At 45.8% G+C, this 18,530-nt stretch overlaps 1 protein-coding gene across 1 annotated transcript in view; it reads right to left on the bottom strand.

Annotated features, from left to right (window-relative positions):
• Nucleotides 1–201: 201 nt before the first annotated feature.
• The window catches only part of ECRG4 (ECRG4 augurin precursor), a 31,523-nt gene continuing 13,194 nt past the window's right edge, over nucleotides 202–18,530 (bottom strand). The window contains exons 2-5 of the mRNA XM_065423318.1: nucleotides 6,738–6,858; nucleotides 3,968–4,015; nucleotides 1,719–1,876; nucleotides 202–595 (exon numbers count right to left, since the gene is read on the bottom strand). Coding sequence (XP_065279390.1) covers nucleotides 434–595; nucleotides 1,719–1,876; nucleotides 3,968–4,015; nucleotides 6,738–6,813 — 444 coding nt within the window. The 5' untranslated portion in view covers nucleotides 6,814–6,858 and the 3' untranslated portion in view covers nucleotides 202–433. The remainder of the gene's footprint in view (nucleotides 596–1,718; nucleotides 1,877–3,967; nucleotides 4,016–6,737; nucleotides 6,859–18,530) is intronic.

Here is an 18,530-nt window from a genome sequence, read left to right as displayed (position 1 = left end):
GACACAGACCTAAATAACTGAGCACATTGAAACGCATTGTCTTATAAAATATACCAAAATTGGTGAAATCATGGAATTAGGCAATCAGTTTTTAAGAATGAGTAAAAAGCCCTTGAAAATGTAATCCCTAATAATGTAGTGCTTTGAAATGGTCAGCTATTGCAAACTCTACCCAAGAAATGGAAAAATGCTTATTCTACCAAAAGACTTTAATTCTAACACTTATACATAGTGTACTATTAAGTATTTATAGAAGCCCATTCCAAATAGGCTTCTGTGCTAGACAGTTTCTTTCTTCTCCTTGTTTATAACAAATGGCTACTATAAAAAAAAAAGAGGGTAGAGGGAGAGAGAGAATGTGAGTTAGTGAGGCTAGGGCTTAGCTCAATCCAATACAGACATACAATTCTTAGTTACAGTAGAATAAATGAGGTTAATAATCATCGTAGTTGACATTTGCTCCATGCCTGAAGGTGTGTGGGTTTCGGGGCCCAATAGGTGCATCTTCATCAAAATGGTCCTGGTAGTAGCCTCCATAATATTCATTGCCACCACGTCCCAGGTTTGTCCAGTAGGAGACGTCGTCTTCAAATTTCTGCAAATAAAAGATGAGAACGAATCAATTTGTATTCTAAAGCCACAATCATTTTGTAAAAAAGGAAAACAATGTAATGGGTTCTTCTGGTTTATTTTAGGAATGTTAAGCCTTTGCTTATTTGAAAAAAGTAGGCTTTTAAAAAAAAATCATTTGGCCTTCCAAAATTAGTGCAGTAAACAGTCCACACAGTCATGGAAGTCTAGCTGTAGTACAACTGCTCTGTGCCAATTCAACCTCATCAAAAACATTCCAAGAAGCCAAGAATTTAACATCTATAGCTTTATTTTTTACCTCCTCTTTATGCTAGAGCTGGGACTGTGTGACTATAAATATGTCTATTCCCCACTTTCAGTGATCTCTCAGTTACAGCTTTGTGCAATATGCAGAGGAACTGGAACTCTCCGTTCCACTCTAACATTCCTACAAATTAACTATTTCTCTGGAAAGAAGGCTTGTCAAATGCCTTCAAATAGTACACACTTCTCTTTAAACTTTTTAATTAACTTAGATGCCTAAATAGCTAAGTTTTAACTTCCATTGAGTTCTAAAGAATTTAGGTGCCCAAATACCTTTAGTGCTCATGCAAATTTGAAAGTTACAGCACTGATCAAAGCTGGATATACCGTAGGTATGTGGTCTAAAAGCTCAACTGCCAATGTTCTAGCCGGTATTCAAATTCCTTGCCTCTTCTGAGAAGAATGCCAATCATGCTAAACTATGAGTGGGTTTGTGATTTGTCCAAACACCCAAAGTAATAGACTGAGACCACAATGCTCATTTCAACACTGGTAACTTTGTTTGGTGTATGTCTCTCTCTCATCCACACACTTCCATATAAACCAGATGACAATTTCATTAAATTGAAGCCCAACAGGATTCAAAATTTTGGAACATGTTTTCTTTATATCATTTTTTATGAACAGGGTTTTAAATCAAGCTATCAAAAATAACCACTGGGTTTGCATTTATACATCACAATTCTCTATTTTCAAAAGGTACGAGAGTGTCAAACTTGTGAAAAAAAGAAATAAGCCACTTTTTCATTGATATGTATTCTTAGTATCACTATATTTGCACACACACGGAAGTCCCCATTCCTACTGGCAAGACTAGTACTCACAGCTTCATCAAATCCCAAGTAGAGGAATTGCTGATACCACTGCTGCACATCGGGTTGAGTCCTGTCCCACAGTTGGCGCTTCTGGCGTTTCAGGCTGCTTAAGAACTCCTTGGCCGTATTTTCTTTTACTGACACCTCAGTCTTAGCTGGTGCAGGAGCTGAAATGAAGTCCCCAAATGACATGGCAGTAACTTTTTAATCAACCCAAAATGTATTAACCTTGTTATGCCTTTAGCAATAAGTCACCACCTTCATGCTTGGCTTTACCATGCACGCAATAGTGACAACAGAGTAGTAATAATAACAGACATAATCAATTAAATAAAATATACATTGTCAGTTTACTTCATTCTGGATTTTGTCCGTGTGTTTCCCTTAGCCCCTTTCCCCTACCTGCTGGATTTTCCATCAGCTATCCTTGCCCAGAAGGTATACTCTAAACAAGGAATGACGAAACTACTGCATACTATGAGTTGTGTTCCACTCTGAGGAGACATGCTGAAGCATCATAGCTCCATGTTGGTATAAGGGGGAGGGGAAACGAAGAGACATGCAAACAAAACACATTCTTGAACCAAGCCTTAAGGCACTAGGATAAACACCAACAACTCAAATTCATATTTTTTTCAATCTTAAATCAGTTGTGTGGTCATGTGAAAATAGTACTTTATATCTTGAGTTATATTACTTTTTAGTCCACTCATAGAAAGTGGGAGTTGGGCTGGATTTAATGGACAGCATAGTACAGTGCTTCCCAGACTGTGAGATGTGGCTACAAAGGGTTCAAGGTGAGCTGTGAGTGTCTGGGAAATTTATAGCAATATGACTGTTCTTGTTTTTTTCTAATTAAGAAAAAAATCATGCGTCTTATCTATGGGTCTGCATCTTATCCTGCTGCTCACTGGGGCTGAGAGTAGTGTGGCCAGGTGCCCAGTTTTCGACTGGAAAGTCCGGTTGAAAAGGTGATCTGACAGTGTTCGGTCAGATCTACTGACTGGACATCCAAAGTTTGGTTACTGGAGGCAGGGAGGCACCAGATCATCACCCGCTCCAACCCCTATTCAGCCGGAGCCGCCTCCTACCTTCATCAGGCGGCTGCAGCTCCCAGCCTGCTCTGCAGGCGAGTCCCTCCTGACCAGGGGCTGGTGGGGGTGGGCAGGGAAAAGCAGCAAGCGACAGGGGTGAAGGGGAAGAGGAGAGGCAGGGAAGGGGTGGGGCCTCAGGGGGAGAGGTGGGGCAGGGGAGGTTCTGGCACTCTTGCTGGAGGGTCCTGTTTTTAAATATTACCAAGTTGGCAACCCTAGCTGAGAGGCTTTCTATGCCTTCAGCTCCTGCAGGGAGCCTAAAGCAGAGTGATTTCTGGCTGGGGAAAGCATTCAGCAGGAAGTGTCTCAGCTGAAAGCCCCCTGCTGAAGCAGAGGGCACAGAGAAGCTTCCAGTCCAGGCAGCACTAGAAGCTAGGGGAAGGGTGCTGAGGGAGCGACAGGGGCATCCAATCTTCATCCTAGAACAATTTTTACCGAGCCTGTGTGTAGTTAACATTCAGCTGAAGAAGATGATGGTTTTTAATAAAGTTAAACGGGAAAGGAAGAGGTGTAGACAATACGGATAGTTATATGTTATATATATATATATCATCAGATAGTTATATTATGTTTGTTTTTTCATGTTACTGCAGAAAGTTCACAGCCCCAATGTGCCATTTGTTTGCCAAGTGTTAGTAAATGAAAGTCTGAGGCCGGGGAAACTACAGAGACATATAGAAACCATACAGTCAAAATTCATAAGTAAGCTGTGATTTTTCCCTTCAGAAAAGGAAAAATTAAAGTGGCAAAAAAAAAAAGTCATGTCCAAAGCAGCAACTGTTTCTTTAAAGGCCTTAGAAGCAGCTTATGTTCAGGCCATACGAAGTGCAAAATGCAAATAAGCATGCACCATTGATAAGACCCTTCTAATTCCAGCAGCAATAGACTGGTGTAGAATTATGAAATAAAGAGCCATGGTACTGAAATCCATTCTTATGCCAAATAAAACTATCCGCTGATGCCTTGTTGACCTTGCAGAAAATGTCCAGGACCAGTTGACAGAACAGGTTAAGACGAGTCACAGACATAGCCAATATGGCTGAGCTTCTGTGTTATGTGAGGTTTATCAAAGCAGGGACAACAGTTGAAGAATTTTTCTTTTGCAAAGAAATCCCAACCCACACAAGCAGTGAGGCAATTTGAAGTTTGTTCAGGAGGTTTTACCTTCGCGTTTTTGAAGCATCAGCTTAAGTTTATTCCCTCTTGAACCATCTAGGTGAATAAAAATAAAGATTAAGTACACTCTTTAGCTATGCACCTTGGACAACAGGAAGTAAAACAGTAACTTGAAAAAAAATACAAAAGGCATAACTCCTGAATAGTGTTATAACAAAGCAAGTCCCCATTAGTATCTGTCCTAGCTCCAGGTCTGACACTCAAGTAAAACACATGCTCTGAGAAGACCTTCATGATTCTAACATCTTTTCACAAGGGTGCTCGACACTGAAACCTAATATGTCCTTATCTCATGCAACTGATCTATTTTTTAGCAGATCAAGACTTCTTCCTGGTGTCAGTACCAGGATGTAGCGTCCATGTTGCTGTGATCATCATGAGAAATTCTGTCACGGAATAAAAAGCATATTAGCAAGCAGACTTGGTACAATTTTCCTCTTAGCATTTCAGAACTGTAATCTTGCTAAAACAATTTCTCTGTAAGAATTGTATGCCTCTTAGTCAAAAATATCAGGTGTATTCACACACCAGCATATTTTAATATCCTGCCCTTTAATACCCAGTTGCTTTCACCACTGTTTTATAGCCTGCCCATAATGGTGTAATTGTTAGGGGAAAACCTTCTCTGTTTAAAAGCAAAAAAGAAACAGGCTGCAGTATTTAATTTATGCAAATATGATTGTAATATTGGAAAATGTCAGTCTATGCACTAATTGGGTCATTTTTTCTACGCATTTTTTTTTAATTATATCTTATGGACTTGATCGTGCAGTCCCTGCTCAGTCAGAGTTCCCATTGACTGCAACGGGCTGCGTAAAAGCTGCAGAATTGGCCCTTTTATTTAGGAGAGTTGTCATCACCGAGCTGCCAGGCAGTATGTAAATATGACAACAAAATCCATTGACTAGTCTATTTTTCTCCACGTTTTAACTAAGACTTTTGAACTTTCCGTAATCCAGTGGCAATTCAGCACAGCAAAACTCATCAAGCATTTGCACTGTTCATTTTTTATTACCTAGCTTGGCATTACAAAGAGAACATTTAGCAAGCTTATGGGTCTGAGTAATTTTACATGTTTCCTTCAGCACATCTGATTCTCAGCTTGCATAACTGGAATGCCCAGCTCCCAAACTTGTTCATTTTAAATAAGATGATAGGAAAAAAATCTCCAAACAGACTCAGTCTTGATCCTTGAACCTTTAGACTCCTTTAGCACAGTAAAAGCTGTGTTATCCAGCACTTTACCAAAGCTCTAGAAAATAGCCTTTCTGATATCTCCCAATACAAATTAAAAGTCCGGTTGGCACGGGGGTGGCAGGCTCCCTACCTGGCTCCGTTGGCTCCTCAGAAGAAGCAACATGTCCCTGTTGCTCCTAGGCAGAGGAATGGCCACGGGGGCTCCATTTGCTACCCCCGCCCCACCCTGCCCCGAACGCTGGCTCTGCAGCTCCCATTGGTCAGGAATCATGGCCAATGGGAGCTATGGGGCGGCGCCTGCAGGTGGAGGAAACATGCAGAGCCACCTGGCTGCCCCTCCGCCTAGGAGCAGCAGGGACATGTTGCCGCCTGCAGGGAGTCACCCAAGGTGAGTGCCGCCTGGATCTGGCACCCCAAAACCCCTCCTGTGCCCCAACCCCCTACCCCGAGCCACCTTCCACACGTAAACCTCCTCCCGCACCCAAACTCACTCCCTCCATTGGTAAGTATAACTCTGAGTTAACCGGAATTTTTTACTAACCGGCACCCCCCATTCCCCCAACATGCCGGATAACAAAGCTTTTACTGTACAACTTTGCTAAAATGAATAATGGCCTTGTCAGCTAACATATCTCACTGAACATAAGGACAATTTTTTATAGAAAATAAAAGTCTTAGAGCAAATGGTTGTGCCAATAAATAAGTGTGGGTGGAACCAGATTTTTTTTTCAAAGTGAAAGAGAAAAAAAATTACGGTACTCTCTCATTTTTAATTCTCCTTTTAGTTTTAGTTACAGCAGAGCTCTTCTAGATTTCATCATTTTTTTAGTGCTGAGTATTGCAAAATGAGAGGAATTTTCCCCTGGATCAGATTGTCAGAGACCCTGGGGGGTTTTCGTCTTCCACTGCAGCATGAGGTACGGGTCACTTTCAGGTTTAAACTAGTGTAAATAGTGGATTCTCTGTAACTTGAAATCTTTAAATCGTGATTTGAGGACTTCAGTTACTCAGCCAGGGGTTAGGGGTCTATTACAGGAGTGGGGGGGGGGTGAGGTTCTCTGGCCTGCCATGTGCAGGAGGTCAGACATGATGATCATGATGGTCCCTTCTGGTCTTAAAGTCTCTGAGTCTATAAAGTGTGTGTTATCTATAAAACCATTCACTTCCCCGTGGGCCCTGGGCAACTGGAATGAGACCTATCACAATTATTCTTTCCCACTGAGATGGTAACTGAGAGGTGGGCTTGGTCCATGCTTGCTGGATCGTGAACTCCCCCAAAGTTTGAGGTCAGGATCCAGGGCAGGCCTCTGTGTGTGACACTGCAATACATAAAGGGAATCCTTTAGCCCCAGAGAGAGGCTTTAATTACATTCAAATTAGTGGGGTTACTGGATCTCCCTCTAGCCCCCTTCCCCACTGAGCAGCCTTTCTCTGGGCACGGGCGCCCATTGCTGGGTGTCTGGGGATCTTCCCAACATCCCCACCCACCTCCCTCTCCCCTTGGTTCCCACCTGCATGGCACAGAGTGTTCCTTACAGCACCGGGTGTGCCACATACTCACCGGGAGCCAGGCAGACGAGCAGGAGCAGTGCTAGGGCAGCCAGGGGCACCACCCCCCGGCAGGCCGATAGCACCATCTTGGCAGGTGGCAGCTGGAGAGGGGGGCAGCGCAGCTCTTCCACCTGCAGGGAATGGATGGGGGGGGCTCAGGAGACAGCACGGACAGGGCTGGCCTGGACCCCAGGCCATATCCCCCGGCAGCAGTTCAGTCAGCGCCTCTCCCCGGCACAGCGCCCCCGCCAGGACATGGGCCAAGGGGCACCACTGGCAGTGGCCCCTGCACAGCCCAGGGTCACCAATCAGCTGGGATATGCGCAGCGCAGCGCAGCACAGCATCCCTGAGGCAATGGCCCTGCTCCAAGCATCCCCTCACCCTGCCAGGGGCCATGGTCCTGATCCCTCACACCACACCTGGGGCAATGTGTCCCTCACCCTGCACCCAGGGGCAATGGTCCCAACCGCTCACCCTGCACTCAGGGGCAATTGTTCCATGCCCCTCACCCTGCCCTCAGGGCCGGCTCTAACTTTTTTGCTGCCCCAAGCAGCAAAAAAAAGCGCCGCCCCCCGAACCCCCCCCGCCGAGCGCCGCGCCGCCGGAACCCCCCCCCCCCGAGCGCCGCGCCCCGCGCCGCCCCCTGCCGAGCGCCGTGCCGCCAGAACCCCCCCCCGAGCGCCGTGCCCCGCGCCGCCCCCCCGCCGAGCGCCGCGCCGCCGGAGCCCGCCCCTCCCCGCCGAGCGCCGCCGGAACCCCCCCCCCGAGCGCCGCGCCCCGCGCTGCCCCCCCGTCGAGCGCTGCGCCGCCGGAGCACACCCCCCCCCCCCGCGGAATGCCGCGCCGCGCTGCCCCCGGCCACCCCAAGATTGGCCGCCCCTTACCAGGTGCCACCCCAAGCATGTGCTTGGTTGCCTGGAGCCGGCCCTGACTGCCCTGAGACATAGGCCCTGCGCCCCATACCCATCACACTACACCCCCCTCCCCACATCATGCTGGATGGCATTGGCCCTTCACCCTCTCATCCAACACCCAGCCGCAATGGCCCTGTACCCCACCTGCCCTCACACACTGCAGAGGGGTAATGGTCCTGCACCCCAAATCTCTCACACCATGTAGAGGGCAATGGCCCTGAGCCACCTACCTCCCCTTTCCCCCCCCCACCACCACACACACTGCCTGGGTCCAATGGCCTTGTGCCCCACCCACCCTCACACAGGGCAGAGGGGCAATGGCCCTGCACCCCATAGAAACGGCCATATCGCTGCACCCCACACATTGCACCCAGGCGCCAACGAAGCTGTGGATTCATGCAGAGCCCTGCACGGGACAGTCCCCTACACTTTGTGTATGTGCAGTGGCAATGAGCGCCTCAAAACCAGCTGTGGCATATCATAAGGATTAATAATTGCCATTGGTAATACACAAAAAAGAAATCTGTCCACGCTCAGGTGGCACATTAGCTAGGGAGTTAATCGTCTACCTGAGCAGCTAATACTTGTATACTGGGAGCTGTGCCCGTGCTTTCACGGGTGTGTGAGAAAAAGCCAAAAATGATTTACGCACTTTAAAATTGGCTCATAAAACCCAGCGAAACCCAGCCATGAGTCAACCTGGTGACATTCAGAACAAAACGAGCTCTCAGCCACGCTTGTAGCTGTTTCCATCACTTCATGTGACTCAACAGACATTCCAGGCGTCAGAGTGGCACGCACAGAACAGTGACAATCCTGGAATCTAATTATATCGCTGGGTTCTCTTTCTGTGGAATCTAAACATTGTGATTTAATTGTTTCTATAGAGCTTTGAGACTGGCTATAGACATTTCTATTTAAGTGCAAATTAATTCAACACAGCCTCCCACATAGCAGTGGTAGATTTGTTTAAGTAACCAGGCTTATAAAAAGGATGCATTCCAGGTGTTAGGACACGTCAAAAAGGCTAAAAGATATCAGATTTGAGCCTTTAACAATTATCTGTATGAATAAAGTTACTCAGTGAGGAATCCCATTGAAAACTATTGCCTTAGATTACAAACTTCTCAGAATAGGGACTTTGTCACCCTATATATAGATGCAAAGTGTCATGCACTCCTGTAGTATTATGTGAGTAATAATGCATTTTAAATTTGAAATCTTAATTCCAAAAGCAGAGGGTTGTAAGCAATTTGAAATGTGTACTACTACTACCTGCTGATCCAAATCACACCAGATATTTCTTTGCAATCATTATAATGTAAAACAGGCATGTCAGTCTGCACAATAATGCCAGAACACTAACTTTATGGAGAAATGACTAGATAAAAATGTCTGGAAGAAAATACTCAAGTCTGAGTAGGAAATTCCAATGTATAATATACAGAATCTAAAACAAGGTGAAGAAATATTCTTATAAACAAAGGATACATTCAATTTATATTTGGATCATATCTGAAATCAAACAAAAATGAATTTAGCTATGTTACTATCAAAAGAAATATTTGGTTAATCAGTATGCTGTGCACTACCCTTTTTTAAAGTGAGTTCATAACCAGAGTTATTCTCAGTATAACAGCATTTAATATGCATTTCCTTGTCAAGTTTTCAAGGCTTTGATCAAAACCTACTTAATTATTCAATAAGGGAATTATTTCTGTATGCAACAGTCTCTCTTCTGTATGCAACAGTACTGTACTTAACAGCTGTTATGTGTTAGTTTGCTCCTTTGTGATTTTGTATCATCTTTTCCATTTACAACCAGTCCACACCAGATGTACAATTGTGCCTTCAGTATTGTATATTTTCTGGACACATTGTAGCATGTTTTTTTTTTACTTTCACAAATATTTCCACAAATATACCTCACTATTGTGTGTCAGCAATTCATACAGAATTAGAAATCTTGTTATATGAGATATAATAATTTAAAAATAGACCCTGGTATGTTGTTTCTGTCATTTTTCTACATGTAAAGCCAGATCCTCCTTTGGTGTAAAATCAGATGGAACCAAAGGGTTTACACCAGCTGATCTATGGCTCTTAGACCTTTATTATTTTAAAGGGAACTTGTGGAAAAGACAAAAGTTGCCATACCATAAAATTGTTACAGTTTGGCATGGAATGCCCTCTGGAGCCTAAGTAATTGACTTGACGCCACTGAAGAAAAAAAATTATATTAGTCAATGGACCAAATTAATTCCTGGGGTAACTCCATTGATTACCAGGGATTAATTTCTCCAATTATGGACCTGACCCAAAGCTCACGGAAGTCAGTGGATTTTGGATCAGGGCCTGTGTTTATCTAAATCCGCCCTCCGTGCAGGTCCTGGGTGACATATCATCTATAGCTGGTGAAAGCTTGAGGATGCTATTGGGTCTGATCTAAAGTCCATTGAAGTCAATGCACAGATTTTCCCATGGAAAGTCTTTCGATTGACTTCACTGGTGTTTGGATGAGGCCCATTGCTCATAGTGGAGTGTTGGACGGCAACTAATAGCTCAGGCTATGAATCTGTCATGGAGGTCACAGAGTCCGTGATTTTATAAGACCTCCGTGACTTCTTGAAAATTCCAATAAGTCAGTCCTGGGCGGTGGAGCTCGGGCTTCAGCGTCTACACTGAAGTGCTCCAGCAGCACAGCTTCAGGGGCTCTGGCTCTGGCTTCAGTAAATCTATGATGTGCTGTTTGTTGCCTGTGTCCTGTCCATGACTTTTAATAAAAATACCTGTGCCAAAATCGTAGCCTTACTAATAGATAATAATGTTGCCTGTCTATTCCCCCCCACACCCTGAAATGTCGTGTGTACCACAGTATCCTGTACAAGATGTAGACCCAACACTGTAGTACTTCAATATGGTGTTTCGATCTCCGTTTTAAATGTTCTTTTTTATATTTTAAGTTTGCATTGTTATTCTAGCTCTTGAACAATGAAGCCTGTACAAGCACTTGTATTATGCAAAGCCCTGTCTCAAGTCCCAAAATGGTTTCTAGGGACAGGGAGTGCAGCTCTGCTATCCCATATTAGAAACTTTCCTTAAACAAATGAATTTCGTTGGTCTCCATGTTTCACTGTGTTTTGAGGGTTTATATGCACATCCCAGCATCACAAGTGCCAGCACTCATAATGCATATCACTGTGTGTGTCAGCAAATACCGATACTTAGAATCAATGGGTTCATTCATTAATTTAATGTCCACATGTCTTTTCTTAAACCCATTCAATTTTAATTCAAATGAATAGTTGCAGAGTATGGCTAAGACTATACAGACAAATGATGCATATAGATATGCAGAAAGTACATGAAGTTATGAAGACAAATGATGTAAGAATGGAAGTAACTCAAATATTAATAGACATTGCTAAAGGGAAGTCAGGGCATTATTTGGTTCAGTAAATAATTTGTAAACAAGCAGCAGGCAGACAGGCATACAAAGAGCTTGGTTTGGTGTTGCTATGCCATAATTCCCTGGAAATCCAGGGGAATACAAATACAAAAGGTTCACCTGTGTATTAAATATATTACTGTAGTTCAAGAAGCTGTCTGGATCAAATGCTATCTTGTTTAACTCAGAGAATATACTGACTCAAGTTCAAGGTTATTGTGCAAAATCATTACTCTTCAAGGATAGAATGCTCAAGGTTAGACTGAGCGCAATATTTTGCCACTTTTTCAGGTGACAGACATTTTTAATATAAATCTAAGAAAGTAATTGAAAATATATTGCCGCATGCTCTTTCAAAAACGATGGTGAAAGGAGATGAGCAATACCCTTCTCTTAGCAATCGTTTACTATCTTCTTTCCCCTCCAATCTGGTTTTTTTAAGGGTCTGACATATTGTCACCCTCCCTGTCATGTGTCAATTGCAGCAGGAGGTAATTTTTCAGCTGAGCTGGTGCACACTGCATCATCAGGACTCGACAATGCGCTAGCATTTGTGTAAATATTCAAACGAGTGCCCCTCTTTACTGACATCTCCATGGCAAAGAGATCCCCCAGTGTTCTCTTTTCTAGTTCACACAACATTTGAAAGCAGGCACTGTGAGTACTATTTGATACTGCAATGTTTCCCAGCATTCTCTTTGTTAGCAGCAACAGCAATGGCCACTGGCAGAGATGAGGTTGGTGTATGTCTTAGCCCTAAAGGTAGTGGCTTTCATGTGCCTACATATAGTACTATGGTGATTGGTACTGGAGGAATACTGAGCCAGCCAGTGAGAAGCCAGGTTTCTATTGTAGCTCACAGATACAAGGAGTTGCTGAGAGAGAGTCTCTTGGATTTCTGGTTTGGCCAATAGCTAGTTGGTTAATGGATTTTATCACTGATATCTCCTACAGATAAGCTAACAGAACAGTAACTCTAAACTGTTATGCTGAAAGATGCTGATGGCTGCCATGAGGTGAGTCTCTGATCCAAAGACAATTGCAGACCTTGTTCAAGTCAACTGATGAGCAAGCTCTCTTTCAGCCACAATGGAAAGTGCAGTTCAGCCCCTTTCTGCAGTAGAGACAGCTTGGAGGGACTTTCCAAGGCAAATGGCAGATCAGAGCTGGAACACTTGGGCTGAGGGGTTTCCCTGATTGCAAACACAAGGGCTGTGTGTGCTGCAGCCTGTGGATTAAAGCCAAGAAAAATCCACTAGAAAGCCCCGAGAAGCAGCTGTGCCCATGAGCCTGAGAGGGGCAGAGACAGCGCGTGGGGATTCCCAAGCAAGGAAACTGTCTGCTGCTGCTTTGTAAATAAACAAGATTACACCAAGAAGATACCTGACTTGGATCATCAATTTCTCATCCTAGCGGAATGAGAGGCTGTAAGGCACCAAATATTTGCTATCTCCTTGGGCCAAAGGGGCAATGTTATTTTAGTTGCATAACATACATGAGAAACACTTCACCTACCACCTAAAATTATTACCTATGTTATGACATCAATGGACATGCTTGTTTAGGTGAATGGGACTAAATATCTAAATATCTGTCCCAAACAGCCTTGGGAAGGTATTTAGGCACCTAAAGATACAAAGCAGCACCTAATGGGATCTTCCAAAGTACCTAGGTGCCCAAAGAGAGTTAGGAGCAGAGGCATTTTTGAAAATCCCACTAGGTGTCTCTATATCTTTAGGCACCTAAATACCTTTGCAGAGCTGGCCCTTCCTCTAAATGCACAGTTGGGGTGTGTTTGTGTATATATATATACTTTCAGCATTCTGTTTGTAATTTTATATATAATAGGTACAAAAAGAATGCTGAATGCCACCGGAGTGCAGCTGCCTTTGGGGTGGAACACTACAGCTATTAAACAGAGAATTATATATGTTATATTCAGCTAAAATTGCAGAGATAATTTCAGTATCGCCAACCCCAAAGCACTCAAAAATCATAAGTCAGAACCTGAAAAATCATAATATTTGGCATAATAATGAGATTTTTTTTTAATTGGATTGTTTTATTTGCCTTCTGGTTTTGGAGCCTTTAGAACTCATGATTTCATGCTTTTCTCCACAACTATGAGGGCTAGAAACTTATCTTTTTAAAAAAAAATGTAAACTGAGAGTCTCATACAAACACATGACTCCAGAAGCTGGGGGTTTAAGAAAAGCACCAAATATCATGTGATTTAAGATAAAAATCACAGTATTTGGCAACAATTATTTAGTAGACAAACTGGAATTTGGCCAGAATTCCAGGGGATAACACTTTTCTTCTTGTAAAAAAACACCAGGGGATTTTTAATGACCTCATTTGATCAGGAACTTGGCAGCACAGCCAAGTGCCCCAATACCATGCAAGCATTATTTTCTGCTAATAAGGATTTTTACATAATATCCCAACTATATTGCCCCTGGAGCTAGTCTTAGGTTAAATGCCCTTGGCATTCCAAATTGCTTTCTGCAGCTAGTTCCAAGAAAACTGCAGGAGTCATGTTTTTCTTCCAAACAGAAGCAGCAAGAACATTTCAGTGATCAGTCAATTACTTCCAAAACATCTTGACTTTTATACTATTTGCTTCTCTGCTGCTACAGATATTTGCCTTATAGAAATGGGACCAAAACAAATCTCAGGTCCAAACACCTCAGCCTTGGGGAAAGTCTGTTTCTGTATAAACTGTGCATCGCAGCCTTGTCGCTTATCACTAACCGTGAGGTTTGTTGACCTTATTCCACAGTTCAGTTCACAACAGGCAGGATCAACAGCATTTCTTCTGCAATGTCCCATATGATAGTGTATTATTTTTCTGTCCATAGTCATCACTCAGCACTGGGGACTGTCAACTTTCTAAGCAATTTTCTTAGGCCTGGTCTACACTAGGAGTTTATGTCGAATTTAGCGCCGTTACATCGAATTAACCCTGCACCCGTCCACACCACGAAGCTATTTAGTTCGACATAGAGCTCTCTTAAATTCGACTTCTGTACTCCTCCCCAACGAGAGGAGTAGCGCTAAATTCGAAATGGCAATATCGAATTAGGCTAGGTGTGGATGGAAATCGATGGTAATAGCTCCGGGAGCTATCCCACAGTGCACCACTCTGTTGATGCTCTGGACAGCAGTTCGAGCTCGGATGCTCTGACCAGCCACACAGGAAAAGCCCCGGGAAAATTTGAATTCCTTTTCCTGTCTGGGCAGTTTGAATCTCATTTTCTGTTTGGACAGCGTGGCGAGCTCAGCAGCACTGGCAACGATGCAGAGCTCTCCAGCAGAGATGGCCGTGCAATCTAATAGAAAGAAGGCCCCAGCATGGACTGATCGGTAAGTCTTGGATCTCATCGCTGTGTGGGGCGATGAGTCCGTGCTTTCAGAGCTGCGCTCCAAAAGAAGGAATGCAAAGATCTACGAGAAGATCTCTAAAGCCATGGCAGAGAGAGGATACAGCCGGGATGCAACGCAGTGCCGCGTGAAAATCAAGGAGCTGAGACAAGGCTACCAAAAAACCAAAGAGGCAAACGGACGCTCCGGATCCCAGCCCCACACATCCCGTTTCTACGAGGCACTGCATTCCATCCTAGGTGCGGCCGCCACCACTACCCCACCACTGACCGTGGACTCTGAGGATGGGATATTGTCCACGGCCGGTTCCTCGTCGGACATGTTAGCGGACGGGGAAGATGAGGAAGGAGATGAGGAGGATGAGGCAGTCGACAGCGCTTGCACCGCTGATTTCCCCGACAGCCAGGAGCTCTTCATCACCCGTACCGAGATCCCCTACCAACCGTCCCCATCCGTTACCCCGGACACCGAATCAGGGGAAGGATCAAGCAGTGAGTGCTTTAAACATCTAAACATTTAATTTTAACATAACTGGAATATTTATATTGTTAACAATGGGGTTTTCATTCACTCATTTAAACATAGAAACTTTTATTTATAACACAACAGGAATATTAATAATATCAGCAATTGGGTGTTCATGATTTCTTTGCCTTAGGCAACTATTTAGTCCCAACTATGTATAAAAAATCAAAGAATGTCCTGATTTTCATGATTAGGCAACCACAGGACGCTCCACTCTGCAGTCCCTTCCAGTACAGTTACACCAAAAAATGGTCTATATGTCCGGGAATTGACAGAGAGTCCTCCTGGGAGAGCTCAGCATAGCTCTCCTGGAGGTACTGCTCAAGCCTGCGCATCAGGTTCCTTGGCAGGGCGATCTTGTTAGGTCCACCGTGGTACGACACGTTCCCACGCCATGACTCTATCAAGTAGTCCGGGATCATAGCACGGCAGAGCATGGCGGCATACGGCCCTGGCCTCTGCATGCTCTCCCGAAGCATCCGTCCCCTGTCGCTCTCCGAGATCCTCATCAGCGTGATGTCGCACATGACGCCCTGCTTTGAATTAGGGAGGGGAATGTTAGTATTGGGACTGCTTTACAGCCACGCGGTGGAGGCGGCAGAGGGGCAGCATACAGGGATCTTTCCCTGGGACAGCCGCGAGGTGGTGGGACAGGGGCAGAGCTCATGCTTCCCTGATTGCTGCCAGCAGAGAGTGCCATTGCTTTCAGTGCGAAAGGAGCCCAGTGCTACTATTAAAGTGTTAAGCTGCCACAAGTCTACGGCTTACCATGTTTTCCTGCTACAAAAGTAGAGGTGTCCTGCCACGCTTCTCAGATCGCAACTGCAAGACCCCAGGCACTGAAGGCGAGGGCCGAAAATTCGACCTTGTCCTGAGTGCGCATGTGAAAGGTGCAGTGCATGGTGTTGTTCACAGAGAAAGACTATGTTCTTTGTTCACAACTTCATTTATCTGTCTCAGGAATTCACTCCCTTTTCCCCATTCCCACAGACACATCTGCGACTGTCTCCCAACCCAGCCTGGCATCACACTCCCAGAGGCTAGCGCAGATTAGGAGGAGGAAGAAGAAGACGCGTGAGGACATGTTCTATGAACTTATGGACTGCTCACGAGCGCAGGCAGCCCAGACGACACAGTGGAGGGAGAACTTGTCACAAATGCACCGAGCAGTCATGGAACGGGAGGAGAGGTGGCGCCAGGAAGACCAGCAGGCTACTCAAACCCTGCTTGGACTAATGAGGGAGCAAACGGAGACGCTCCGTCGCCTTGTGGATGTTCTGCAAGACCGGAGGCAGGAGGACAGAGCCCCGCTGCAGTCTATCTCTAACCGCCCTCCCCCGCCACAAAGTCCCACACCCCCCTCACCAAAAGTCCAAAGAAGGAGGGGCGGCAAGGGCCGTTAAAACTTTCAGTCAACCCCTGCAGACTGCTGTAGCACTAGAAGGCTCTCGTTCCACAAAGTTTGAAAAGTCCTTTCCTACCCATCTCACACAAGCCCCCGTCCAAGTTTCCTCCCCCCCCCCCTTTTCATGTGCGGTTCATAATAAAATATCTGTTTCTGTTAAGTACTGTTTCCAAGATTTTCTTTTAGAGGAGATTCTGTCTGAAGGGGGGGAAGGGGTTTGGTAATTGGACAGGACAGTCACCTTTAGCAGGCTACAGAGGCGGGGGCAGGTCCAGCATCAGGACACATACACAGTGCAGTCACCAGTTACCCTGGTCAGTCTGGGAGGTGGTTTTCATGATCTGTGTGGCGGGGGGGTTGATCTGTGACTTTGTGGCGGGGGAGGGCAGTTAGGGATCTTATGCCGCGGTCCTTATACTGGATCACAGAGCCACGCAGCAGGGGGTCTGTAACCCTCCACCCCCTGCCAGAAAGTCACTTGGCCGACACATACACGCAGTCCCGCCCAGGACTGCTGGCAGGCTCCGTTGAAACAAGCAATCCACCACTGCGGAGCCTGTCATTCCCGGAGTTTAGAAGCATCATTTGCATCAGAACACTAAACCCGCCCCCCGCCACAGTCTGGGTCCCCGGTTTAAAACATTCCCGCGAAAACAGTAAGAAAGAGAACGTTGTTCATTAACAAAACGGAACAGATTTTATTTGTTGGGAAGGTGGGGAAGGGGGTATGTAACTTGGAAGGATAGTCAACAGTAACTGGGTAAAGAAACGGGGGCAGGTTCAGCATCTGTGTCCACAAACTAAGCAGTCACTGGAGACCCTGCTCAGTCAGGAACCTAGCTTTCAAAGCCTCCCTGATGCACAGCGCGTCCCGCTGGGATCTTCTAATCGCCCGGCTGTCTGGCTGGGCGTAATCAGCAGCCAGGCTATTTGCCTCAACCTCCCACCCCGCCATAAAGGTCTCCCCCTTGCTCTCACACAGATTGTGGAGCACACAGCAAGCAGCTATCACAATGGGGATATTGGTTTCGCTAAGATCACAGCGAGTGAGTAAGCTTCTCCATCTCCCCTTGAGACGGCCAAAGGCACACTCCACCACCATTCTGCACTTGCTCAAACGGTAGTTGAAGAGTTCTTTTTCTGAGTCCAGGGCGCCAGTATAGGGCTTCATGAGCCAGGGCATTAGCGGGTATGCAGGGTCCCCGAGGATCACTGTAGGCATCTCCACATCCCCAAGACTTATTTTGTGGTCCGGGAAGTAAATACCTTCCTGCAGCCGTCTAAACAGACCAGAGTTCCTGAAAACACGAGCGTCATGAACCTTCCCAGGCCATCCAACGTTGATATTTGTAAAACGTCCCCGATGGTCCACCACTGCTTGCAGCACCATTGAAAAGTATCCCTTTCTGTTAATGTACTGGCTGGCCTGGTGGTCCGGTCCCAGGATAGGGATGTGAGTCCCATCTATAGCCCCACCGCAGTTTGGGAATCCCATCTCGGCAAAGCCATCTATGATGAGCTCCACGTTTCCCAGGGTCACTACCTTTGATAGCAGTACCTTGACGATTGCCTTGGCTACTTGCATGACAGCAACCCCCACGGTAGACTTGCCCACACCAAAGTGGTTCGCGACTGACCGGTAGCTGTCTGGCATTGCAAGCTTCCAGAGGGCTATGGCCACTCGCTTCTGGACAGTCAGGGCTGCTCGCATCCGGGTGTCCTTTCGCTTCAGGGCAGGGGACAGCAACTCACACAGTTCGAGGAAAGTCCCCTTCCGCATGCGAAAGTTTCGCAGCCACTGGGATTCATCCCAGACCTGCAGCACTATGCGGTCCCACCAGTCCGTGCTTGTTTCCAGGGCCCAGAATCGCCGTTCCACAGTATCCACAAGACCCAGTGACACCGAGATGTCCTGGGCGCAGGGTCTCGTGTTTTCTGAGAGCTCGGAGCTACTCTCCGACTTCATGCCCTCACGGTAGTGCCGTAGCCTCCTCTCCTGATTTCTCTGCAGCTGCCTCTGGTAAAGGTGGATGAGAAGCTGCGAGGCGTTGAGAACTGCCACAACTGCAGCGATGGTCGCAGCGGGATCCATGCTCGCACTGCTGTGGCGTCCGCGCTGTCACTGA

This window comes from Emys orbicularis, chromosome 1 (genome assembly GCF_028017835.1).
Source record: "Emys orbicularis isolate rEmyOrb1 chromosome 1, rEmyOrb1.hap1, whole genome shotgun sequence".
Taxonomy (NCBI): domain Eukaryota; kingdom Metazoa; phylum Chordata; order Testudines; family Emydidae; genus Emys; species Emys orbicularis.
The sequence above is the reverse complement of the archived record's forward strand: the minus strand, read 5'-3'. Positions and strand labels throughout refer to the sequence as shown.